This window comes from Salvelinus fontinalis, chromosome 14 (assembly GCF_029448725.1).
Source record: "Salvelinus fontinalis isolate EN_2023a chromosome 14, ASM2944872v1, whole genome shotgun sequence".
Taxonomy (NCBI): Eukaryota; Metazoa; Chordata; class Actinopteri; order Salmoniformes; family Salmonidae; genus Salvelinus; species Salvelinus fontinalis.
Window position 1 is genome coordinate 5,778,228 of NC_074678.1, and position 25,670 is coordinate 5,803,897.

General features: G+C 42.4%; 2 protein-coding genes across 8 annotated transcripts; both read left to right on the plus strand.

Moving 5' to 3' along the window:
- Positions 1-2,081: 2,081 nt before the first annotated feature.
- On the plus strand, positions 2,082-7,447 carry LOC129869439 (RAB6-interacting golgin-like). Of its 4 annotated transcripts, XM_055943850.1 has the most exons (5): positions 2,082-2,309; positions 4,183-4,516; positions 4,762-4,863; positions 4,991-5,131; positions 5,657-7,447. In XM_055943850.1, the coding sequence occupies exons 1-5, from the start codon at positions 2,255-2,257 to the stop codon at positions 6,201-6,203; spliced, it is 1,179 nt and encodes a 392-aa protein (XP_055799825.1). In that variant the 5' UTR covers positions 2,082-2,254; the 3' UTR covers positions 6,204-7,447. The 4 variants fall into 4 exon arrangements, with proteins under 4 accessions (XP_055799825.1, XP_055799828.1, XP_055799826.1 ...); XM_055943853.1 differs by lacking the exon at positions 5,657-7,447 and having other exon boundaries at positions 2,083-2,309; positions 4,991-5,135; XM_055943851.1 differs by lacking the exon at positions 2,082-2,309 and having other exon boundaries at positions 4,358-4,508.
- Positions 7,448-13,078: 5,631 nt separating this feature from the next.
- Positions 13,079-24,236, plus strand: LOC129869441 (paired mesoderm homeobox protein 1-like). Of its 4 annotated transcripts, none has more exons than XM_055943856.1 (5): positions 13,079-14,060; positions 18,156-18,331; positions 19,862-20,043; positions 22,806-22,871; positions 23,168-24,236. In XM_055943856.1, the coding sequence occupies exons 1-5, from the start codon at positions 13,814-13,816 to the stop codon at positions 23,298-23,300; spliced, it is 804 nt and encodes a 267-aa protein (XP_055799831.1). In that variant the 5' UTR covers positions 13,079-13,813; the 3' UTR covers positions 23,301-24,236. The 4 variants fall into 4 exon arrangements, with proteins under 4 accessions (XP_055799831.1, XP_055799832.1, XP_055799830.1 ...); XM_055943857.1 differs by having other exon boundaries at positions 22,806-22,867; positions 23,168-23,223; XM_055943855.1 differs by lacking the exon at positions 22,806-22,871.
- Positions 24,237-25,670: the final 1,434 nt, after the last annotated feature.

Consider the following 25,670-nt stretch of genomic DNA (forward strand, 5'->3'; position numbering starts at 1 on the left):
ACAATTGTGCGAAACGTACAATTTGTTACAAATTTGCAAAAGTACAATATGTTACAAATTTACAAAACGAATGATGTTGCGAATTCAAGCTAGGTGGCTAACGTTAGTTAGGCTAGGGGTCAGGGTTTAAGGTTAGGGTTAAGTTTAGGAGTTAGGTTAAAGGGTTAAGGTTAGGGTTAGGTGAAGGGTTAGCTAACATGCTAAGTATACTGAACAAAAATATATATGCAACATACATCAATTTCAAAGATTTTACTGTTAAGGTTCATAGAAGGAAATCAGTCAATTGAAATAAATGAATTAGGCCCTAATCTATGGATTTCACGTGACTGGGCAGAGGCGCAGCCATGACTGGGCCTGGGAGGGCATAGGCCCATCCACTTGGGAGCCAGGCCAACCCACTGGGGAGCCAGGCCCAGCCAATCAGAATGAGTCTTTACACATGTATTTTTGTTAAGTATAGTTGCAAAGTAACTCAAAAGTAGTAAGTAGTTGAAAAGTTGCTAATTATCTAAAATGCTAAGGTTATCTGTGATGAGATTCAAACTCACAACATTTAGGTTACCAGATGTTTGCATTATACACCTACCCATCCACCCTGACCAACCACCCTACTGAAGTAACCATCTGTCAGATTGTAACCATAGCAAGAGTAACATGTCATACTAATTTGAGTGTCCCGGATTTATATTTACTATGTTATGTCTAGTCTATGAGACCAGGTTGAGAATATTGGCCTGTTGCAAACTACAACTCCCTAATATATCGCACAATTCAGGCTGAATCTGATTCATCTTTAGAGAAACTGTGCAATGTGAGCATTGAGCTCACAGAAAAAACTGAACGAAATAGAATTCAAATATTTTAACCAACGTTGGTCAATTAGTGGTTTGAAAATCGAAAAATAACAGAAATGTCGGTCAATCGCTCAGCACTATCTGACATCTAACGTGTCATTATGAAAATGTATAAACACAAATTGACAGACTCTGCATGACATCAGCAGCCCGGTGCTCCAAATAGCATACTTTCTCTATTATAACACAAATAAACCCATCCGATTAAAAATGAATTCAGTAAACGTCAATATAGCAAGCCAGGCAACTAAAAGTAATTTTCTAAACAATATTATGGTTCGTTGCTAGCCAGTTCAAATAATGAGACTCACCAGAGGCAGAGTATAGCTGACAGTCTTTACTTTAGCAATTTTTTATTCGTTATTACAGGAAAATAAATCCACGACAACATAATTATTTACAAACTAATGGCGAGCTAACAGAAAATAGCTTACTGCCACAGTGTAACGAAATAAAAGTAGGTCATTCTATAGGAGAATTTTAGAACTCTCGCATCTTGTCACAGGAGAACTCAGCTTTACATGTACATAATACCTCAATTACCTCGACTAACCGGCGCCCCCGCATATTTACTCTGTACCAGTACCCCTGTATATAGCCTCGCTATTGTTATTTTATTGCTGCTCTTTAATTATTTGTTACTTTTATTTTTTATTTTTGTAGGTATTTTTCTTAAAACTGCATTCTTGGTTAAGGTATTGTAAATAAGCATTTCACTGTAAGGTCTACACCTGTATTCGGCACATGTGACAAATAACATTTGATTTGGTCTGGTTGCTGTGTCAGTCCGGTAACCACGACAACGGACGTTGCGACAGTCGCAGATACTTTTGTTCACGTCCGTGCGTCAAGGAAACTAAAAGTCACAGCGACGGTCTACAGACATTTCACCGGAGTATAAATTAAATGTTATTTTGACCAGCGACATTTGTCGCATTCTAATCGTCTACACACATTCATGTCGTTAGACCAAGTATAAACTGCCCTTGACAAACTCTGGCTCTGAAGCATACTAGTGTCCAAAGTATTTGCCAGTGTTTCCCTTTTTACATTATAAAAAAAAAAAAAAGCTTTTTGCTTGGTAACCAATTTCAGTTGAGTATTTGTGCGTGTTTTATAATTAGTCTAACAGCACATAAACCGGTGAATATCACATCATGTGAATTAATAAACTACAATTTAGAATTTAAAAAAATCATACAGGCGTTATTTCTAATGTCCCTTCACTGGTCCTTTTCGGGTCTTTGACGTGGCTTCAATAAGCAAAGATGGCGGCTAAGTAGAAAGTTTTGCTGGATTGTTACTTACTTTTGGCATTTTAAGTTGATGGTTTCGCTAAATATTTAATAGCTAACAAGTATCTCGTGTCGCTAAATTCCTAGGATATCAATCTTAAAATGGCGGGATGGTCAGGGTTTTCGGAAGAGGAGCTACGAAAGTTGCAGCAAAAAGGTAACTTAAACTTGACTTCAAGCTATCATAACGTCAGCTCTTGATAATCATGATTTAGTTCTATTACATTACACAAGGCTGTGTTTGTAAATTCAATCTGGAGTACCAGAGTGCGCACTGGGCGTTCGTAAATTCAAAGCGTTTTGCTCTCGGAGCGTACACTGGACGCATTGGCGGATGAGTAATGTTAGCGTTCTAACCTCACAACGAACAGCATCAAGCACCCTAACTAACGTTGGCTAGCTTGCTAGCTACTTCCAGACACAACTGAGAGAACACCTCACTGACCATTTTGCTCGCTCTAGCAGAGCTGGTTAGGTTGTTTTCATGTTATCCATAGCGTAGGTGACTAACTGCTGTTGGCAACAATGTGATTACGTTTTTTTTGCCGACGTTTACTGACACCGACCATATTCGACGGGTGTCGAGCGTTTGTAAATTCATCAGTTATTCTGCGCTCTGGCACACTCAGACGAGAGTGCTCTGAAATTGTAGTAGATAGTCAGAACGAATTTACGAACGCACCCTAAGAGTCATTAGACAAAGGCATCTTCTGTAGGGGCAGGTTTTGTTACGATCCCCGACACTCGGTCTGAACATTAACATGCATCGCTTTCGGTACAGTTTTGGAAGTATAAGGACCTTTGTGGTCCTTATATCAGATATAAGTAATCTTTTTTTATTTTTTATGTTGAATTGATACACACCTTTATGGCAGTGTGGGAACACTAAACCTATCTCCATTTTACACTACTTGTTTACAGAAGACAGTGACCACCTGTGCTAATTAGCTGTCTAGCATGCTCCAAACACCTGTGTGTAACTGAAGAAGGCCGACATAAACGTGTTGTGACTGAAAAATACTGTTGGCTGCAACTGTGATGAAACCGGTTAAAACAGTGTATAGGAAAGTGTATAACGTTATTTTGATGTGGCATGGAAGTAAAGGGTTGTATGTTTCTAGATCGTTATCGCAATTGAAAATCGATTCACGTTTAGATGGAGTATTTGGTTGGCTCTGGCAGCCAAAACAATCTTCGTCTGAAAATCACATAAGATCCTTGGACCTTAAGGAGTAATGGTAGGCTGCTTAAGAGTACATATTGGGCTTACATAAGGTTAGCTCACAAACTCTAGGTGACATTCTGTCTTCTCCCTACAGTTCTCTGCCATTAGCTACGCCCACAACTGCCTCATGTGAACTACAATCCCAACGCTGTGTTTTAGAAACGTCAATAATCATCGCTTGTGATACGGCTTCCAAAAAATATGACCCTTTCATCAGCGAGAAAGAATCCTTCAAATCAAAAGACATACACTTACTGTAGCAGTTTTGCATAGATCCTTACAGCTATGGGTGCCTCCAAGCAATGAAACTACACTTCTGCTCACTTCTCAAATGATGCTTACACACAGGTGTTCGGAGCACACAGGATAGCTAATTAGCACAGGTGGTCACCTCTTGTCATCCGTCTGTTTTCCGTAACCGCGCACTGTAACATGGAGGTATGGCCGTGTGGGAACACTAACCCTATCAAGGTGTGTATCAACTTAATATTTCCAGCTGATATGAAAGATAAGGTACTAATGTTTCCAAAACCTTAGCACAATGTCACGTGTGTATGTTTAGATTGACCGTCGGGGATGCTTAACAAAACTACCCATACAGAAGACACCTTCGTCCAATGACTGTTATGTGTAATGTAATGAAACTGAGATTCATGATCAAGGGCTAGTATAAAGTTATCTGCTTAGCCAAGAGTCGGCTGTCCACATATATCCATTCATTAGTCAATTCAGTAGCTAGTTACGTCTGTAAAGTGTATCGATATCCAGTATCCCTGTATCTCTGTTGTTTTACCTCATTCATCAGACCAGGCGGTGCCTGCGGCTTTAGGTCGTGGACGGAAACCAGCTCCTACTAACCGGAGTCGGCAGCAGTTGCAGCGAGAGAGAGCCCTCCAGTTAGCCACTCAGCAAAAGAGTGGACCCGGCTCGTCTGCACTACCACCCGAGCAGCAGCTAACCAAGCCTCCGCCGCAGCCCACTAAGGCCCTGCCGCAGGCTGTCATTCAGCCCGTCGTCACCCCCACAAAGCCGGTGGAGGAACCCAGCCAAAAAGAGACTCTTGCCGTAAACCATGCTCCTGCACCAGCAGAGGACACACCGCCTATTGCCAGGGAGTTGGAAAAACAAGAGGTGAAATTGTTAGTAAGTCTTTGTTATCATAAATGAGTTATAGATCAATGCCTGTACATTCATTTAGTTTGGCATGCCAGTAATGTTGTTGACACTGACAGGGTCCAAAAACCAAGAAGAGTGCAGTGATTGATTTTATTTGGAGAATACTTATCTTAGGCTAATTAGGCCTGTCCTTTATTGTCTTAGATCATCCTCATGTCTGTTGATTGCCTTTCTCTGTATTGGGTGTTAATGCTCCTCGTTGTTGTAGTCGGGAGAAGACTCGCATAGAGCTGCTTCAGCAAGACCAAAAGATGATGGAAGAGAGGAATAAGCGCAAGAAAGCCCTCCTGACCAAGACCATCGCTGAGAAGTAAGGACAGATGCCGTAGTTCACATTATCACTACCAGCTATTCTGATACACTTTGTTTCCTTTGGACACTTGCTGTGGTTACACTTGCACAAATTCACCCGAATGCCTGTTTTTCTGTGTACACAGATCCAAACAGACCCAGGCAGAGTCAGTGAAGCTGAAGAGGATCCAGAAAGAGTTGCAGACTCTGGACAATATGGTGTCCAATGACATCTGCATTCTGAGAGGTGTGATAGAGCAGGCCAGCTGGGACTATAACACTGCAAGGTAACACACGATTTGGAGAACATGCTGAATCCTTGCCACGGAGATGGGATTCTTTTCAATCAGGGGAGGTCATCCATTTACTAATAGCCATTATTCTTGTTGTATCACCAATAAAAAATCAACCACAGCAGTCTGTAGCTGTACTGTTATGGCAGTGAACATTTCCTTCTTTCAAACCCTGGAAACACTGCTCCCTACAGGTTATTCAGCGTACTCCTTCATTACATCCCAATACATTGATAAAACAATGTCCCCTCAGATATGAAAAAAGGATGGTGATATGTACATCCTAAACTTGAGAATAATGATGCTGGGCTGAAAAAATAATGCTATTTAAGGAGATAAAGGAATGAGTGGCCTGCACAAGGAATGTTGCTGCTCCACAGTGACTTTTTTTCTGAGCCCAAATCAACAACGTTTCGATTTCACAGAAGTTTTTGTCAGGTGAGGTATGCCATGTATTCCTTCCCTTGCTATAAAACAAATTCCTAATAAATCCATCTGCCTGTCTCCTTTTCTGTTCAGGAAACGCTATGAGAAGGCGGAGTCTGAGTATGTGACGGCCAAGCTGGACCTCCACAAGAAGACAGAGATAAAGGAGCAGCTGACGGAGCACTTGTGTGCCATCATCCAGCAGAACGAGCTCCGCAAGGCCCACAAGCTGGAGGAGCTGCTGCAGCAACTACACCTCCAGGCCACGGAGGAGGAACAGGAAGAGGAGAGGAAGCGGGAGGAGGAGGAGGAGAGGAAGCGGGAGGAGGAGGAGGAGAGGAAGCGGGAGGAGGAGGAGGAGAGGAAGCGGGAGGAGGAGGAGGAGAGGAAGCGGGAGGAGGAGGAGAGGAAGCGGGAGGAGGAGGAGAGGAAGCAGAAGAGTGTCATGGAGAACCAGGGAAAGGCAAATGTCCCGTCTCCCCCAGATACAGGGTCCACACCAGGGGTAGAGACTGAGACACAGGCAGGCAGTGCCATTCTCCAGCAGGACTACCCTGTAGTGACAGGGAGCGATCAGGACTGTAAAACGGCCAACATCCCCCTAGCGGGGCAGAGCGAGGTTGAGGCCCCGGCTTCCTGAGACGAGGGGTAGTCCATGAGATGTCAGCCCTTACTTTCACTGTTCAAAGTAACAGACTGTTACTGACCCAGAATGTCAGTCCTGCCCGTTACTACGTAGCCTCAGTATACTAATACTGTATGTCCAATACATCCATTAGGGGATATTTCCTCTCTTTGTGTAACAATCCTGTGTACTGTATGTGTATAAACATTCTACCGTTGGGGGAAATTCATTTTGATTTGTACTGTCTGAGAACTGGCTCACTGAGTCTTCATTGTGGAGCGAACAACATTTGTATTTTGTTACTGTTTGTCGGGTGGTTTGTCTGTATGCTCTTAATGTGGCGGTGTCTAAAATGCTTCAAGCACTTATTTTGCACAACATTTACATCCGAAGTGAATACTCTGTGTCATGCCTAGCCAAGCATATGTAGAACTGAAAGCATAGCCGTCTTTTAAAATTGGCCTGCTTTGTCTTTATGGTGAAGCTGAAAGGAGGTGGTTAACATTAAACCCCTGAATGTTCCTCTGGACAGATCCAGGCTACAGATGAATAGAAGATACTTGTGTTCACTAAAGCAGCGCTGCCAGATCTATCCTCTCTGTATGTTGTAGATCAACATATTATCTGTCGGGTTTTGCTATCGAAGGGCTGGTATTTCCCAAAACCAAAGTCTGTCTGTCTCAGGCATATTAAAGACTTGCAGATCTCCAGCAGGCTTCCTAAGGAATGGTAAGGGGATATCTCATAATGTATGTATGCTCTGAGAGGAAACTGCTCCATGGCATGTTGCTGCTTTACTGTTATGGCTTTAGAACAGCTTGTTTTCAGTGGCACTCTATGGAACAAATGTGTCTACAGCAATATAACATTTATCTGATATGAGTGTGCTGCAGCTAGTTGTCTTGTGTGTAAAAACAAGCTTTATGCCCCTGGTTGTGTGCCAGAGAGTACCAAGTGGTTTGTTTTTAAAATATTATCCTTACAATGAATGTTATGTGAATTTGTTTAAATCCAACATCTGTTGTTTTGTATTGAAATGGGCTTATTAAAAGTGGTGGATATTTAAACATTTTATTTTACACTATGTGGTTAGTATTTGGGTATGTGTTCATTTTTTAAATGTTTTCTATATATATTCTGAACATGAATGCATCTGCACAAAACCTGTTCATTGGAACACTTCTATGTTGTTCATGTCATCTTGGTTGGTTAAATTAGTATGAATGAAGTATTATAATTAAATGAATACAAAACTTGTATCTCTTTATGATTTTGCTTTGTTTTTGTCATTTTCATTCATCAAAATTAGTATTTTGAATGATCTGTTTCAATCTGTCTTTCTAGGTGCTGTAAGGTAAACGGATTCCTTATTGGAGCCGGAGTGGAATTTAGGGAGAATAGTTTCGAACTCCCATCGCTTTTTCAAGTCATTTTAAAGTGCAGTTAGCGTTCTGTAAACCGCTCCGAGATTTTACAGCGCTTTGGTCACATCTGGCCGTCTGAAAGGGAGACCATAAACCCAGCTCTTTTAATTAGTTAGCGAGTAGTGAGTGACCACTGAATGTCCCCGCCACCTCACAGGTCAACGCTTTAATGCGTTTAATATCCTGCCTGAAATGATGATATTTTACTAATTTGTTTAATAACAATGTGTTATTTATTGATGGATGTTTACCGGTATTTGCGTGTATGCCATTGCTTATGGCCTAATAGTGCATCTATGTCTCAGAACATAGTATAGCGACTGTTCTATGGGATAAATCATTCTGAAAAGGTATAGAGCTGACTTGTACTAATTTAACTATAGAGACCTGCATAATTCAGTAGGGTATGTGACCAACTATTATGGAATCTAAAGGCTATAAGGTAGAAGTTTACAAAAACACGAATTGGAATTGACTATTAGCCATTGGGTTTGGTGAAGCGGTAAAGCCCAACAACTTCAGAACGCAGTAGACTTCTAGAGCACTGTGTGATTTATGTGGCGCTAGCGTCCCTCGACAGGTCGAGAAGGGCCGTGTAACCCGAGAACCAACCACAGAGAAGCTGTGAGATCAACTTTTACTGAAAATCTCCGCCATCTGGCCCGTCGGCGTTATTGAATTTTGACCTTGACACTGTGGAGTATGGAAAATGAATTGTATTTGCATAAATCATGAATAATTAAGGCTTAGGCCCAGTAGCCCAAATGTTTTAATTAATGAATATGCTATATTATATAATTAATTCCTGGTGCGCTTTTATTTTTAACATATATAGGAAAAAGTACACTTTAAATTTCAAATTTGGCCTATCAAGAAAAAGTACACTGACATTAAACAACTGATAGGCTATTTGTTAATTATTTATGATTTAAAGTTCATGGTCGAGAGTTCAATTATAACTGCACTGCATAGTTTGCTTATGGCGGTAAAAAAAAATGCTGTTTGTGTAAAGGCTCTAATAGGCCAAGGTGTAGCCTTATATTTGGGCTTCTTCGATCATGTTATTTATCAAGTTATTTCTAAATTATAGGTCTATTTGTTAACCTCAGCCATATCGAAATCGGTAATACAGCTGTAGATATATGGAACTGTGTGAAACATATGCCTACCTTGAATTAGAAGTTGAGAGAGAGAAATACAGTTTTTGCTATACATTTTCATGTCGATAATGTGGGCTTAATAACCCGTGGAATCAGTGTAATAAGTATTTAGGCCAGGCCAGGCCTAGTCTGCTCATGTTATCATATATGATATGGAATCAGACATATTCATTTTCTCTTTTAAAGTGTATGACATACAATTATTCATTTAGAAACCGCTAGGCATATATATAGCTTATTGAACGAAAGTTAATTAGATTTTATATTGTATATTATTTAATTTAGCCTACTTTAAATTTTCGTTGATTATTAAGAAAGATGTAGGCCTGTGTTTGAATAATTATGTAAATACGCATCGAAATTGTTGAAAATTGTTCTGAGAAACACTGAAGGTTACTAGGCCTGCATGTGCATTGCCATTGACTTTAAGGATAATTGCAGTTTGGTCAACCAACCAGCGATTATTCAATTCCCCAAATGAAAACACACACTTTGTACGTTTTTCTGTTGTTGCTGATTTCGTGGTGTATTAGCTGAAATATTGCCTTGCCCTTGGCTGAAGAACTTGTACTCATCTTAGTCGGCAGCATGCGTCTCTGTCGGCCGGGCTGACTAGCTGGCTGCAGTGCTGTCCAGTGACCCTTAGTGCCTATTGGGTTAGCGCGTTGGCCCATGTCCACCTTTATTTCTCTAATTGGGAGTAAAATAGCCTCCTAGTTGACTCTCCATATCCTGGACGCGAAACCATGTGTTGCCCCCCCCACCCCTCCACCCCCTCTCCATCACTGATTGCTGCGACGAGGGAATTCTCATCTTGAGACCTGTTGAACTGCAAATCCCTCGCGCAGGCACCGAGTTCGGATTACAACATTCGAATCCACAATTGGCAGATGTTTTCAATAACAATATAATCAACATTGGCCATTTCTAATCGACATCATCAAAATAATTTGAACGCACAGAAGCTGTTTAATTTTCACTGGTTCGTGGTTTAACAGTAGATACTTTACTGTAAGTGTTTCCACTTGGTTATAATATTGATACCCGTATTGCCGATACGTCACTGTGTGTTCAGTTTTTATGTATTTATTTTTATTTCACCTTTATTTAACCAGGTAGGCAAGTGGAGAACAAGTTCTCATTTACAATTGCGACCTGGCCAAGATGAAGCAAAGCAGTTCGACACATACAACAACACAGAGTTACACATGGAGTAAAACAAACATACAGTCAATAATACAGTAGAAAAATAAGTCTATATACAATGTGAGCAAATGAGGTGAGATAAGGGAGGTGAAGGCAAAAAAAGGCCATGGTGGCAAAGTAAATACAATATAGCAAGTAAAACACTGGAATGGTTGATTTGCAGTGGAAGAATGTGCAAATTTCAGTTTCAGTTCCCCTCTTTGCCATTTGGGCCATGCGACTCTGGAGGGACATGGGACACTGTCTCTCTCTCTCTCTAGTCTCTACCTCTATTGTTCCAACATTGAAAACTCTCTCACGCTAATTGCAAGCTGCCTGTGTTGTGTTCCGACATAAAAACCAATCTGCTCCCGATTAAACAACACGCCGAGTTTACAAAGCCATGCGCGTGTGAAATTAATTCACCCGCGCTGATTCTGATTATAAAGCCAACGGCTGCTGTTGCCTTCTTCTGTAGGCAACGGTTTCATGCGTCCCAAAGCATTGAACTATATTTTAGAGCATATACTTCAAGTCATTGCTCCATAAACCTACAATCTAAAACCCAATAGGCCTTGTTAAAGTAGGCCGACATTATTGCCCATTATTTCAAACCTTTTGGTTATTATTTATACTGTATTATGTTTCTGTACTCATGTTATTGTCTGAAAAAACAGGTATTCACCAAAAATGCATTTTGTGTAGATTATTTCAACTTTTAATTGTAGTTTTTCTGTGAAATGTCTGCTCAGCACCCATTTTGTACGATTCCTTGTAGCCTATCTTTACTGACTGTTACACAGCTTTCACAAATGATGTATCAAAATGATGTATGCCTGGTACCTTACGTTTCTCTTATGCCTGTAGCCACTCTTTGAATATCCAAAGAGAATTCCTTAACTGCACATAATATGCACGAAACATTGATTGAACTGTTATGAAGATGGCCAAAATTAAGTGTAAAGTGTGTGATCAAATTATCTTATTGAAATTTAGACTTCGGTTTACAGCAAGGCAATAACGGTATTTCACTGTAACTGCGCACGTCTCCCTTTCCCCCCCTTTGCCATTTACGTTAAATTCGTTGTTTCTTCCCCATTGTTGGTAATATGTCGGTGCATTTGAGCTTATTACGTTTTACAAGGATACAAAATTATGTGAAAGAAATTCCTAGAAGTTAAACATAATGGAGATATGGCAACTCAAACTTTGATTTATTTGTGCTTTTTTATATCCATAAACATATTAACGGTGAAATAGTATGAGTTTTTTGTCAGACTAATCATTGCCTTTGCCTGAAATGACAATCAAGGGTCAATGGTCCACGTGTGTAAAGACGCAACTATATCGCATGGGCATAATTTGATTCCTTGGATGGATGGGTAACGATGTTTATGCTTTTTAATTACATATTAATTACAAAAGTGCTGTTTACATTTGGACCTTTATCGAGCAAAACATGTTTGCTTGAACCTTGCAAAAGTGCAGAGATTGGGGCTTTTATAGGCATTTAGGCGGCAATAGCTGATGTTAAAAAACATTTCACATATATTCTCCTCTCCTGAAACTTCCCTTTGCTACCTTGAATACGATATGTGTACATACATGTGTCACGTTTAATAAGGTATACATATCAGAATGCAGGCTATAAGGATTTAAAATGAGAAATAATCATAGGAAATATGTATTTTTCCGGAATAGACCTATAGTTCCAAAGGTCAGGCCAGACTTCGGATGGCACATTTCATACAGAGTAACATTGACCTTTCTTTTTGTTCAGACAAACACGAAGAAATAGGTTTCGTCGTAACTTTTGTCGTTTAACATTATTCAAGCGGGAGTGAAAAGAGTAGACTAGATGGAGCTTTGAGGTTTAGGCGGAGACTGTTGAGGAGGCTTTTTACACTGGCACTGGAATGAACATGTAGGCAGGAGAGAAAAAAATCTGGAGGGAAAACTAATGATGAAAAACACTACTCTATCCCCGCGCCTTCATTAAATACATGGAAAGAACGAGAAAAGAACATCTGGATTCAATCCGCATCCCTTTGATGGCATCAAGTGTTCTTTTCCCAGATCAGGGGCTGGAATCTACGGGATGTCTATGGCAGTATGGAGCCTATAGTGGGTCTATACTCCTGCCATCTAAACACGTCACTCCCTCCATCCCTCCATTCCTCCACCATTCCTCCATCCCACCCCGAGCCCCCCTGTCAAGACCCCCAGTCAAAGCGCACACAAATGAGACCCCAATTCCAACAATTCTGAAAAGAATTGTGCACTTAACCCAAAGTATTACAAATGTATGTTTGTCAGACAACGGCTTGTGCAGCCTATTAGAATGTCTGGGGTTTGGCTTTGGTTATAGCCTATTGTGTGCCAGGGTGAATCATAGCTAAACTATGCCAATAACGGCATCATTACAGTTGATTAATTTCAGAATGTATTGGTTGCCATTGTTTTTATTTGGGATTATTTTGACCTAGCTATTGTAGCCAGGAGTCCATGTAATAGCTCCATAGGCCGGAAGAACTATAAACGCGTGAACATTCAAAAATGAATGTTTCGACATTTTAACAAAATGTATGAGCTGGAAAGGAGAGGTTCTTTACTTGTGTTCAGGACGATTTATTGTCAATGTCTCCTCGTAAAACTGTTATCAGAACAGCAATTATGCAGTATACTTTGAATACCCACATATCTGATGAAAATGTGTCCCATGGCAACATGTTCATCAGATATGTGGTTATTCAAAGTATACTGCATAATTGCTGTTCTGATAACAGTTTTACGAGGAGACATTGACAATAAATCGTCCTGAACAGTAATAGTGATTGGGTTGGTCTGGGGCCGATATACCCCGACAGTTAAAATCTCTTTACTGGCGCTATCATCACATGGGGTGATAATTATCCCTCCCCTCTAGAGCTCCTGGGGCTCTTCGCGCCGCAGGGTCCAAGGGGTTGGTTAAGGTTGCCAGAGATTCGTTAAAAAGCCTTAATCAGTGGGTTTTGGGTGGTGGGGATGTTGTTGGTGTGGTTGTGTGCTGCTGAAAGGGGAGGGTAGAGCTCGAGGAGGACGGGAGCGTAGCGTGGGGGTCTGTGAAACGTCAGAAACAGCACACAAGCATCGCCACGTAATTACGGACTCCTATTATGGTCCATCTACCCTCCCAGGAGTCTCAGAGTTTCATTTACTCCCCGGCTGGTTCAGGCAGCATCCGCAGCGTGCCAGCGTGCGCCTCATTTGAAGTGCCAGAGCAAGAGAGAAGCAGAGACTGAGCGAAGCAGAGAGAGAGAACGAAGGGAAAGCAAGAGTGAGTCGACTGATTCTCACTGAGAAAAAGCAATAGTTTCAAGAAAGGTGCCTTAGCCATTGCAGTGTCAGTTTCCCAGTGCGTTCAGCCCTGAACTGAGCCAGCTTTACGCACACACGAGCGCATCTGTTCGGCATCAGTAAAGCTCAGTCAGTTGCGACCGTGAGTCAACAGGAGTGGGAAGTGGGGAGGACTTTTTATTAAGAGGACTTCTTGAAAACCCAGATGCAGGACGCTGTGATTTTATATGGAGACTCTATTTGTTGTTTATGCGCGTGTATGGATGGACCGGATGCGTAGAGATTTGTGATCGAGGGAAAACAAACAAGGGGAAACGCTTTTTTCTTCTATCTGTAGAAGTTTGGTTTACCGCCACTGCTGCGTCTGGATGTGAGCAGCAACTGTGCTTTGCTTGGAAAACGGAGGTTTCTCCGGCTGGTTTGTAGGCGCTGTTCCTGTTCGTGCGTTCTATGTGCAAGGATACATTTGGCTCGCTTATTATTATTGCTCAGTTTTTTTCTACTGTATCCTATTTGCGTCATGACTTCTAGCTATGCACATGTAAGGGACAGGCAAGCAACGATATCAAATCGCTTGGAGAGTCCGATTACATCGAATCTGGAAAACCTTCAAGCCAAAAAGAACTTCTCCGTGAGCCACCTGTTGGATCTGGAGGAGGCCAGGGAAATGGTTGGGACACAGGCGGACGAGAGTGTCGGTGAGGCAGGGAGGAATATGCTGGAGTCCCCGGGGCTGACCAGTGGGAGTGACACCACCCAGCAGGAGAGTAAGTAAGAAGTGTACTCTAAGTGCAGCCTATACACTCGGGACTGATTAACACCTTAACGCAGAAATTGATTATTAGGCTACATTAGCAAATGCAGGCTAGGTTTATATTATGTAAACTATAGGAACCCATGTTGTTAATAATTCGCAGAATAATCCGTATGATTTGAGGTTTGAACCCATTTTGGTGTGCGCCATCGGTAATTTGAGTGGGTCTCTTTGGAGAAGAGTTGCAGTGTACAGCGTGAACAAATACCGTACAGAATTATGAACACAATACTGCAAGCTACTTTCATTTATTTTCATTAAGTCTTGCACAGTCTTTTACCGTTGATATATAGAGTCCTTCGCGACTCGTGGTAATATATCATTTCTGACGACTACACTGAAAACGACCATTCATTTACCATTAACACTTTGACGTCAACGAAGTATGGCGATGTTGGTGGATATGGTCAACAAAATAAATATTATGGGAAAGTCAAGATTTACAATAATAAATCCAAACAAACACTACTATGGAGGCGTCCACAACTGCCTTGATGACTTAGATGGGTCAGGAGGATAGCCTGAAATGTGATTTGTCTATCATTATTATTTGTAAATACGATAGAGGAGACTGAAGTCCATTTGGATACACCCCATTAAAAGCAAAAGAACACCGCGGGTTTCCCCCATTCAGCCATACTGTTGAGAGAGTCAATGAACCCGTCAGGTACCGGGTGATACGCCCTCCTATCCAGAGTCATTTGGAGAGGTTGACAGAAACGTTAGGGTTTAATGAGTGTTATTGTTATTTTACGGCTAAATCGGACCTCGAGGAGAGGTATGTGAGAAACGTGAGTAAGGGGAAAGGCGCAAGTTGATGTCGTTAATTCACAGTTATTTCGCTTGTCAAACAACTTCAGAATATTTCTACATAATAATTTGTCATAATTATCGGATGTGTCCTGTTGACATGGCTGTGACAATTACGGGATCAAATAACACAACGTCATTAGATCTGCTTGTCAAGAATAATTATGTTCCGTAATTAATCATGTTGGGATGTTTGTGTAATGTTTGGTATTCGTAAACACATTTAGGCCTATAGAAAACAAGCAATTAACTTGTAATATTAGGAGGAACACATAGCTTGGACAATTAACATCATGCAAAGCCCATAAATCATCGTGGTGAATTTTCTTACTTTTAAAATATTTTATCAACAATTTCACACGAGCTTTAACTAATTCCCATAAACATTTTTTGTTCGTGGAGTTAGATCGCAGTAGGCTCTAGACTACTATCATTTGGTTAAGGCCTAAATCATCATGATTATAGGCATCCGTTGAAATTGAATGGTTTTCACCCCGTTTACCACATAAAAGGTTTCTTCTGTGGTTCGATCAGCCTCCAGTAAAGCATCACTCTATTTGTCAGTATGGAAACAACAACGGCACCTTTGGCCCAATGTTTTCAGCTCAGATGATTATATTTCTTAGGCCTTCACATAATGACATGCTTTTAATGTATTCTTTTAGCAGGGACAAACAACATACATACTGGGAAAAACGGGTTGAATAATCGTTGTTTCCAATATCATAAAAAAATAATAATAATTGATGACGTGGAAAACAGTTTGGATTTGCAAAAGTCATCAATGTAAGGCATTTTAGTTTTTTTTACCCAACCTGCAACCTAAATCCAATGACATAGTGACATTGTTGGTTGATTTCACATTGAATTCACGTTAGTTGACAACTCAACCAAATGTAAATCAAAACTAGACGGTGAACTGACATTTGTGCCCAGTGGGTATTTTCCTCGTGCAAAACTATCTTATCGATTTTCAGTTCATGTTTAAATTAGTCATTTCGAAACTTACACATTATCCCTTTTGGCAACGAATAAACATCAGCAAAATTTGATAGAAACAAATAGCCTATATCGATTATATTATTTTGGCAATCGTTGTATTGTAAAAATGTGTATATTTTTTTATGCACAATTATTTAGCCTAATAATTATTTTTGAAGCCCATTTCTCACGCCCATTACGCTATGATACATACATGTAATTGATATGAATAACATAATAACAGAAATAGCCTTTAAGTCCTTTTAATATCGTCTGCTGCTACGCTTGACTTGGCAGTTGTTCTTTTATCATTAGTTTACAACAAGATACCCTATTAAAATGAGTGTAATTGCAACTTTACAGCATTCACAATTGGTTTCAGATTAATATAAATTATTAGCATAACATAATACATGTATTTTATACATTCTAGTTTCAAACTTTTTTTTACACAGTCGTTAATGGTATAATTAAGATACGCCCCTTATAGCCCTGGAATTGTGTTCCCAATGTCGACTGTGTTCCCAATGTCGACTGTGTTCCCAATGTCGACTGTGTTCCCAATGTCGACTGTGTTCCCAATGTCGACTGTGTTCCCAATGTCGACTGTGTTCCCAATGTCGACTGTGCGCAATTTGTTTCAGTATTATTAGTCTGTCCGGGTGTATTCCTGATGTAAAACCTACATATTTAAAACGTTGAAATGGACAAGATAGTGATTTAAAATGTTATTTTAAGCCTGCCCTAGCATATAAATGTTGGGGCCTTCTTGAGTCTTCCAAACGTTCGACCACAAGGCCAACCATAGCAATAGGAGACAGAAAATGTGATTGGTAAAGTAAAGAGAAACATGAAGTTCAATATATACTCCATTCTGTGTTGCCTTGCTATAAAAAATTAACTTACTAAGAGAATAGGCCTTTTAATATATACTTTAGGGCGGTTGGTCAGTGCATTCATCATGGTTTTCCATTGAAGAATGGGTAAAAGATGACAACATTGTGGGAACTTACTGAGAACTGTAAATGGTTGTTCTTCCGCCTGAAATTGTGCAACTATCCCCCAAAAGAGACTTGTAGGCTTAATTTGGATTCACACATTCGCCCACTGTAGCAACAGTAGGAATGATACCATTCTCAATACAATAAGGTCATAGAAGAGAGAATACATCCTCTGAGGAGAGAAATAAAGCCTACATAGTTGGTGATTGACAAGAAAAGTCCTCTCACTCTCTCTTGCTCTCCCCCTCCCCCTCTCTCTTCCTCTCTCTCTCTCTCTCTCTCTCTCTCTCTCTCTCTCTCTCTCTCCTCTCTCTCTCTCTCTCCTCTCTCTCTCTCTCTCTCTCTCTCTCTCTCTCTCTCCCTCTCTCTCTCTCTCTCTCTCTCTCTCTCTCTCTCGCTCTCACTCTCTCTCTCTCTCTCTCTCTCTCTCTCTCTCTCTCCTCTCTCTCTCTCTCTTCCTCTTCTCTCTCTCTCCTCTCTCTCTCTCTCTCTCTCTCTCTCTCCTCTCTCTCTCTCATTCTTCTCTCTCTCTCTCTCTCCTCTCTCTCTATCTCTCCTCTACTTCTCTCTCTCTCTCTCTCTCTCTCTCCCCCTCTCTCTCTCTTTCCCTCTCAATTCAATTCAATTCAAAGGGCCTTATTGGCATGGGAAACACGTTAACATTGCCAAAGCAAGTGGACTAGATAATAAACAAAAGTGAAATAAACTATAAAAAATGAACAGAAAACATTACACTCACAAAAGTTTCAAAGGAATAGAGACATTTCAAATGTCATATTATGGCTCTATACAGTGTTGTAACGATGTCTCTCTCTTTCCCTTTCTCCCCCCCCCCCCTCTATCTTTCCCTCTTTCTGTCATTACGTTACATGATGACAACAAACTGGGTTGTAGAAACAGTCCACAGTGAACACACTTGAGAGACAATATGGTGCTATTGACAGGAAGTGCTATTGACAGGAAGTGTTTATGTACTGTAAGCCTATGTGTGTGTACCTGTATTCAGTACATTATACACAGTATAAAATATAACATATATCTCTATCGTAGTATGTTTATCTGTGTGAACCTGCATGCGTATAAATGGGATAAACAAATGTAGGATATAAAAATACTTATTGGGAGCAGACAGCCAATAGTGAGAGGACGTTTACGTTTTCTATTAGATCACAGATTATATTCTACAGTTAGTCTGTGCGAAGTGGGATTTCCTTTCATTATTTCCTCCGTCTGACCATGATGTTGTTGTGTTGTAGACGAGCAGCTGAACGCAGAGGAGAAGAAGAAGAGGAAACAGAGGAGGAACAGGACTACGTTCAACAGCAGCCAGCTGCAGGCTCTGGAGAGGGTGTTTGAGAGGACACACTACCCCGACGCCTTCGTCAGAGAGGACCTGGCACGCAGGGTCAACCTCACAGAGGCACGGGTGCAGGTAGGATCACAGTCTGCCATTTAGCAGACGCTTTTATCCGAAGCATACATTTTTAGTTTGGGTGGCCTCATCGGCTCTACCAACTGAGCCACAGAGGACCACGACCTCCCAGTCATTAGCATACTGTAATCCTAATAGCCCCAGCCAGGTGATCCTAATAAGTGATCCTCAGGCTCCCACGTTCTTGTGTTATCTCATCATAAAGAGGACCACGGCACAATCCTAATAAGTGATCCTCAGGCTCCCACGTTCTTGCGTTATCTCATCATAAAGAGGACCACAGCACAATCCTAATAAGTGATCCTCAGGCTCCCACGTTCTTGTGTTATCTCATCATAAAGAGGACCACAGCACAATCCTAATAAGTGATCCTCAGGCTCCCACGTTCTTGTGTTATCTCATCATAAAGAGGACCACAGCACAATCCTAATAAGTGATCATCAGGCTCCCACGTTCTTGTGTTATCTCATCATAAAGAGGACCACAGCACAATCCTAATAAGTGATCCTCAGGCTCCCACGTTCTTGTGTCCTCTCATCATGGAAACTATTAGGACTCAAGGACCTTGCAGGCTATTTCGCTAAATCAGACAAATGTATGATATTTATTAAAAACATTGGGTAGATCTTGATGGCACAGTTATGTATGTGTGGGTGCGTGTGTGTGTGAGAGAGAGAGAGATGGAGAAAGAGAGAGAAAGGGAGAGACTGAACAAGAGAGAGAAGGAGAGAGAGCGAACATCTGTGATTAATTCGTACCAGAGCGGGATGCAGAAATCCTTTGATAAAAGAGACTTTGGGCTCATTCCTGAGGCACTGCGTAAGCTGTGCCTCCCGAGCTTCAGCGCTCCCAAAACGTTTAATAATGGATTTGATTTCAGAGTCAGGAACGGCATTATTAGTTCCCCAGTCAGGCCCTTGATCTGCTAACAAAGGAGGCATGTGGTGTGTGTGTGTGTGTGTGTGTGTGTGTGTGTGTGTGTGTGTGTGTGTGTGTGTGTGTGTGTGTGTGTGTGTGTGTGTGTGTGTGTGTGTGTGTGTGTGTGTGTGTGTGTGTGTGTGTGTGTGTGTGTGTGTGGTATCGAAGACTCGATCCTGAAGGGACAGTATTTGATCATCCCGGCGTGCTGAGAGATACGGCTCAGTGTTACAGTATCTATTAGATATGAACAAAGGTTTTAAAAAATTGGCTTTTAAAACATGCATATTAATCCTTTTTTACACATTGTAAAATGTAAAACATGAATCTCATGGAGAAGTAGTTGATATCATTAAATTCAGGAGTTACATATGATATAAGTTCTGAAATATAAAGATGTGAATAACACTTTACATAGAGATATAGTGTAAAGGATTTATATCGGTATTAAAAGTAATTTATAAACTGTAGCTAAATTAAATGTCTATAATTGCTGTCATTATCAATTGGACTGCTTTTATTTGAGGGACTACTGTACATGAGTTATTTTATTTGAGGGACTACTGTACATGAGTTATTTTATTTGAGCTCATTTGTATGTCTTTTTCCCAGGTGTGGTTTCAGAATAGAAGAGCAAAGTTTCGTCGGAACGAGCGCGCCATGTTGGCCAGCAAGAACGCCTCGCTCCTCAAGTCCTACTCCGGGGACGTCACGGCCGTGGAGCAGCCCATCGTACCCCGTCCGGCCCCCCGCCCAAATGACTACCTATCCTGGGGCAGTGCCTCTCCCTACAGGTAGACCCTCTCGCCCCCCCCCCCCTTCCTATCATTGTCATAGCTCTACTCCTTTCACCAAAAACACAAATCCAACCGCTCTCTCCTTCAGACCCCAGGCTCCTGCAATAACCACACTTTAACCCAACCACCCATTCCGTAATGACACTTCCAGCCCCCTCTCCCCTAACTAACACCCCACCACCCCTAACCTCCAGCCCCCTCTCCCCTCACTAACACCCCACCACCCCTAACCTCCAACCCCCTCTCCCCTCACTAACACCCCACCACCTCTAACCTCCAACCCCCTCTCCCCTCACTAACACCCCACCACCTCTAACCTCCAACCCCCTGTCCCCTCACTAACACCCCACCACCCCTAACCTCTAACCCCCTCTCCCTCACTAACACCCCACCACCTCTAACCTCCAACCCCCTCTCCCCTCACTAACACCCCACCATCTCTAACCTCCAACCCCCTCTCCCCTCACTAACACCCCACCACCCCTAACCTCCAACCCCCTCTCCCCTCACTAACACCCCACCACCCCTAACCTCCAACCCCCTCTCCCCTCACTAACACCCCACCACCTCTAACCTCCAACCCCCTCTCCCCTCACTAACACCCCACCACCCCTAACCTCCAACCCCCTCTCCCCTCACTAACACCCCACCACCCCTAACCTCCAACCCCCTCTCCCCTCACTAACACCCCACCACCTCTAACCTCCAACCCCCTCTCCCCTCACTAACACCCCCACCACCCCTAACCTCCAACCCCCTCTCCCCTCACTAACACCACACCACCTCTAACCTCCAACCCCCTCTACCCTCACTAACACCCCACCACCCCTAACCTCCAACCCCCTCTCCCCTCACTAACACCCCACCACCCCTAACCTCCAACCCCCTCTCCCCTCACTAACACCCCACCACCTCTAACCTCCAACCCCCTCTCCCCTCACTAACACCCCACCACCCCTAACCTCCAACCCCCTCTCCCCTCACTAACACCCCACCACCTCTAACCTCCAACCCCCTCCCCTCACTAACACCCCACCACCCCTAACCTCCAACCCCCTCTCCCCTCACTAACACCCCACCACACCTAACCTCCAACCCCCTCTACCCTCACTAACACCCCACCACCCCTAACCTCCAACCCCCTCTCCCCTCACTAACACCCCACCACCTCTAACCTCCAACCCCCTCTCCCCTCACTAACACCCCACCACCCCTAACCTCCAACCCCCTCTACCCTCACTAACACCCCACCACCCCTAACCTCCAACCCCCTCTCCCCTCACTAACACCCCACCACCTCTAACCTCCAACCCCCTCTCCCCTCACTAACACCCCACTACCCCTAACCTCCAACCCCCTCTCCCCTCACTAACACCCCACCACCCCTAACCTCCAACCCCCTCTCCCCTCACTAACACCCCACCACCTCTAACCTCCAACCCCCTCTCCCCTCACTAACACCCCACCACCTCTAACCTCCAACCCCCTCTCCCCTCACTAACACCCCACCACCTCTAACCTCCAACCCCCTCTCCCCTCACTAACACCCCACCACCCCTAACCTCCAACCCCCTCTCCCCTCACTAACACCCCACCACACCTAACCTCCAACCCCCTCTACCCTCACTAACACCCCACCACCCCTAACCTCCAACCCCCTCTCCCCTCACTAACACCCCACCACACCTAACCTCCAACCCCCTCTACCCTCACTAACACCCCACCACCCCTAACCTCCAACCCCCTCTCCCCTCACTAACACCCCACCACTACTTCCTCCTCCTTTCTTACCTGCATACACCGCATATTGACACTAACCCTTCCAGATCTCTCTTTTGCTCCGCCTGGATCCAATGAAACAGTCACTGTATTCGACCTTGGCTTAGATTAACAATAGTCAGGTTTAGCCAATAGTGTGTTTCTTTTTGGAGATTTGTGTTACAAGTAACAGTAGAAAAACCTGGCCCTATTTGTCATAGTTTTAGTGTTTAAATCCAGTCAGGCCTATACTTTCCTCTCCATCTCTCAGTTTTTGCCAGTTCTACACTCTCTCCAATTACTTTTCTTATACCCATCACAAACTAGTATTCTAAAAACACAGTGCATGAATGTTTTGTATAATCTATGGTGGCACAATATAGATTGAGTCCTATTTCTAGAACTACAGAGTATCTGTAAACAGGTCAGTCTTTCTCTCTTTTCATTCCTTTTCTCCATTCTCCTTAACACGAGGGAGGAATGAGAGATCCAATGGCCCTCGTGATGAGGTGATAATCTGAAAACAAACCGTATTAAATCCACTGTTGATCCCTGTGACCTTCTCTGTCATACAATACCAAATAATGAACACTAGAGCAACAGCAGGCTCTACTGGGCAGGATTTTTTGTGCCTCTGGTTACATTGGTTGTGATTTACAGTAACCCCCCCCCCCCCCCCCCCTCCATGAAACTAAGTATAAAATTTCTGGCCTGGTCGCTATGGCCAAAGGCTCCATTCTCCAATTGTATCTCAGCATGGAGCTTGCAACGCCAAGGTTGTGGGTTTGATTCCCACGGGGGACAAATAATAAAATGTAGGCACTCACTATTGTAAGTTGCTCTGGATAAGAGCGTCTGCTAAATGACTAAATTGGGATGGCTTTCTGACCTGGCTGTACTCACTATAGTGGATAGTCACATGACCAGAAGTAATGCCAGTGAATAATATCACACTAATGTGGTGCTAACACATACATCACCATTTATATATTCTTATTAAGCTGGTACCCAATGCCGGAGGGAGTGCCAATGCGAGTGCCACAGAAAATGCTGCCCTCACAAAGCAAGTACTCTTTCACTTTACTACATGTGGTTCCTTATTTTTTTATTTTTTGGCTTGATGTGTCTTGGTATTTTCCAAAGTAAGTGAAAACAAATGAATTATTCAGTCATCATTAAAAAGACTGCCAAAATCTTGACTTTTAAATGAACAATTAAACACATTTGATGTTTTTCCTCATGATGAGCTCTGTGATGTTAATATCGATGCTATTCTAGTTGAACTCACATTGTCATGTTGGCTCCATCGCCGCTGGTTACAGTTCTATCTGACCTTTGCCCTCTGTACCGTTCTCTCCTCCAGTGCCATGGCAACCTACCCCCCCACATGCTCCAACCCCAATACATCCCAGGGAATGAACATGGCTAACAGCATCGCCAACCTGCGGCTCAAAGCCAAGGAGTACAGCTTGAACCACGTGCCCACGGTCAACTGAGGAGAGAGTGGGGAGAGAGAGGCTTCACGGTGGGGCTGGGGTCTCTCTCTCTCTCACGTCTGTCCCACACAGACAGACAGTAAGACCCCTGCTTGGCCCCCACAGGGATGATTAAGATCTGCCCTCCATTTTAGCTTGAAGTCTCCTCTCGTTCCGGAGCTATAGCGATGGACCTGCTTCCTATACTGTCCGCAAACCTGAAGCATCTGATGAGAAAGCAAGCGACGCGGGGGAATCATGAGAGGCTGTTTCTGTGAGCTCTCCTATCCTGAGCATCGCTGAACTGTCGCTGTCTGTACTAACCAATTAAACAAAAGAGATCAACCAATTAAACCAAAGACATCAACCAATTTAACCAAAGACATCTAGACTGGGACTGGATGCTGTAGCAAATGACTGTTTTTATTCTTTCTTACAATTTGGTTTTGACTGAATGAAAGGCTAGTCTCCAAAGATATGGAAACCCTGACAGAATAAATCTGTCTGTCAGGCTGTCAGTGTCCATCTCTAGTTTTATTCACGGTCAAGACCACAGTGCCTTCCTTGGGGTGAGGAGGAGACACCAGGATGGACGACTTTTCAAATGGAGTTCCCTGTATTTTTATTATAGAACGTTCAATAGGATTATAACAGCAGAATGGGATGAGTAACTTCCTGATCAACAACAACATCAACAAGGACTTATCCTTGGGAGGTTACAAACATTTAGACGTTTTCATATTTTTTTTCTTCTCATATTTCTTTCCATTTTATTCCACTGACAAGCAACCATTTTTTCCCGACGCATTTTGATTAATATAATGCCATGGTACACTATACAGGAAAGGCTAATGTAACCTATTTCTGAATCCAAGACCGTAGTTTTGCTTAATCTTTGTATGATATCCTTTATTTGTAACAGATAATCATGTATATTAATAAACTCAAGCAAAGTAATGCCTCTGTGTCAGACTTACACGGTTGAAAGCTATTTGAGGGTTGCACTATCCAGCCACAATATCTACATGAGATTTAAACTATTTAAATAGAAAGATGTGGAGGCCGCTTTTAGAATGTCTAGAATTTTAGAATATTTTGAATTTTGGAATATTTTGAATTTTAGAATATTTTTTAATTTTAGAATATTGCCAGTTATTTTTAGAATACAATGGTATTCAACATGAGCTGTTGATCAAAGGGAATCATATCAAATGTAATTTACGAAAGATCAATCAGGTATTGGTGTGAATGCTCATTTAACGTCATCCAGGAAGCATAACATCCTTCACTCTGTTTCCTATTCTAGGGGCCTAGTGGGAATGAATACACACGTATCATCATCAGCATAACGTCTCGTTTCTCCTCTTTCCTATTAGCCACGTGCAGAATGACATTCACCTATCGACCCTATAGCCTATAAGCACGGCACCGGTATGCACATTCCTCACGCTTGATGTTTAACCTATGGGCTCACTTTTGCAGTTATCACCTTCCTCCTTCTCAACCAATGAGGCGTAAGTCTTGGGATGTATTTCTATGTCAACGTATCTTCTCTCACTTGCTGTTTTTCAGCAACAGTTTTCAACAACCATTCACCTCCCCACCACCACCAGCTATAATACCCTTAAGGCTTAAGGCTCGTCATTGGAACTCCTTTACCCCAACGGGGGGGGTTCGATGCCAGGCCAGTAGTCCCGCATAGAGCTACCTGCCATCACATCTGGCTCTGAGGATCTTCCCTCGGAGATGAGACCATTCTCCAAACTATTGAATAAAATGTGATATTGCGTTCAGTCTTTGTACTTGATTTAACTGTTTCTGCGGTGACTTGGATCTTGGTATGGCTCAAGACTTCTACTAAATAAAAAGGAACAATCAGAATTCAAATAGTATGCTCCTAAGGAGGCCATATCCATACATATCATTCATACTGTAAAATAACCGTGACACCAAGTGCCATTTTTCCATTCGGCAACTGCAACAGAGGCCATTTCAAACATTGGATTTGTTTAAAAAAATCAAATAATTGGTGACCATTTGGAGAGAAAATGGCTTTTGAAAGTTGTGCATGTCCACTTAAAAAGTGTTTTATAACCCAGGGACAGACTTCTTCAGAATAACGCTACTCTCCAAACCTCAAGCTGTTCACGATCTGCTGATTACCACAAACAAAAATATTACATCTTTAAAAAGCAGATATTTACGAGGAGGGAAATCCTCTCTCTAAAACTGTGGGCACAGTGGCCTCTTTGTGCTCAGCGGCTGTCAGAGAGAGGTGTTTCTACTCGCTGGCCCTTCATAACCTGTCGTAAACAAACACTAGTTGACTTAACTTGACGCTGAATATCCTGCCATAAAACTGCTGGTGTTTGACATCTCTGCAGCGCAATC

Excerpts from the sequence above, each read along its gene's own strand:
- LOC129869439 (XM_055943850.1), top strand. The coding sequence starts at position 2,255 with ATGGCGGGATGGTCAGGGTTTTCGGAAGAGGAGCTACGAAAGTTGCAG. Across the intron at positions 2,310-4,182 it reads ACGAAAGTTGCAGCAAAAAG|ACCAGGCGGTGCCTGCGGCT; the intron begins GTAACTTAAACT and ends CTCATTCATCAG. Across the intron at positions 5,132-5,656 it reads TGGGACTATAACACTGCAAG|GAAACGCTATGAGAAGGCGG; the intron begins GTAACACACGAT and ends TTTTCTGTTCAG.
- LOC129869441 (XM_055943856.1), top strand. The coding sequence starts at position 13,814 with ATGACTTCTAGCTATGCACATGTAAGGGACAGGCAAGCAACGATATCA. Across the intron at positions 18,332-19,861 it reads TCACAGAGGCACGGGTGCAG|GTGTGGTTTCAGAATAGAAG; the intron begins GTAGGATCACAG and ends TCTTTTTCCCAG. Across the intron at positions 22,872-23,167 it reads ATGCTGCCCTCACAAAGCAA|TGCCATGGCAACCTACCCCC; the intron begins GTACTCTTTCAC and ends TCTCTCCTCCAG.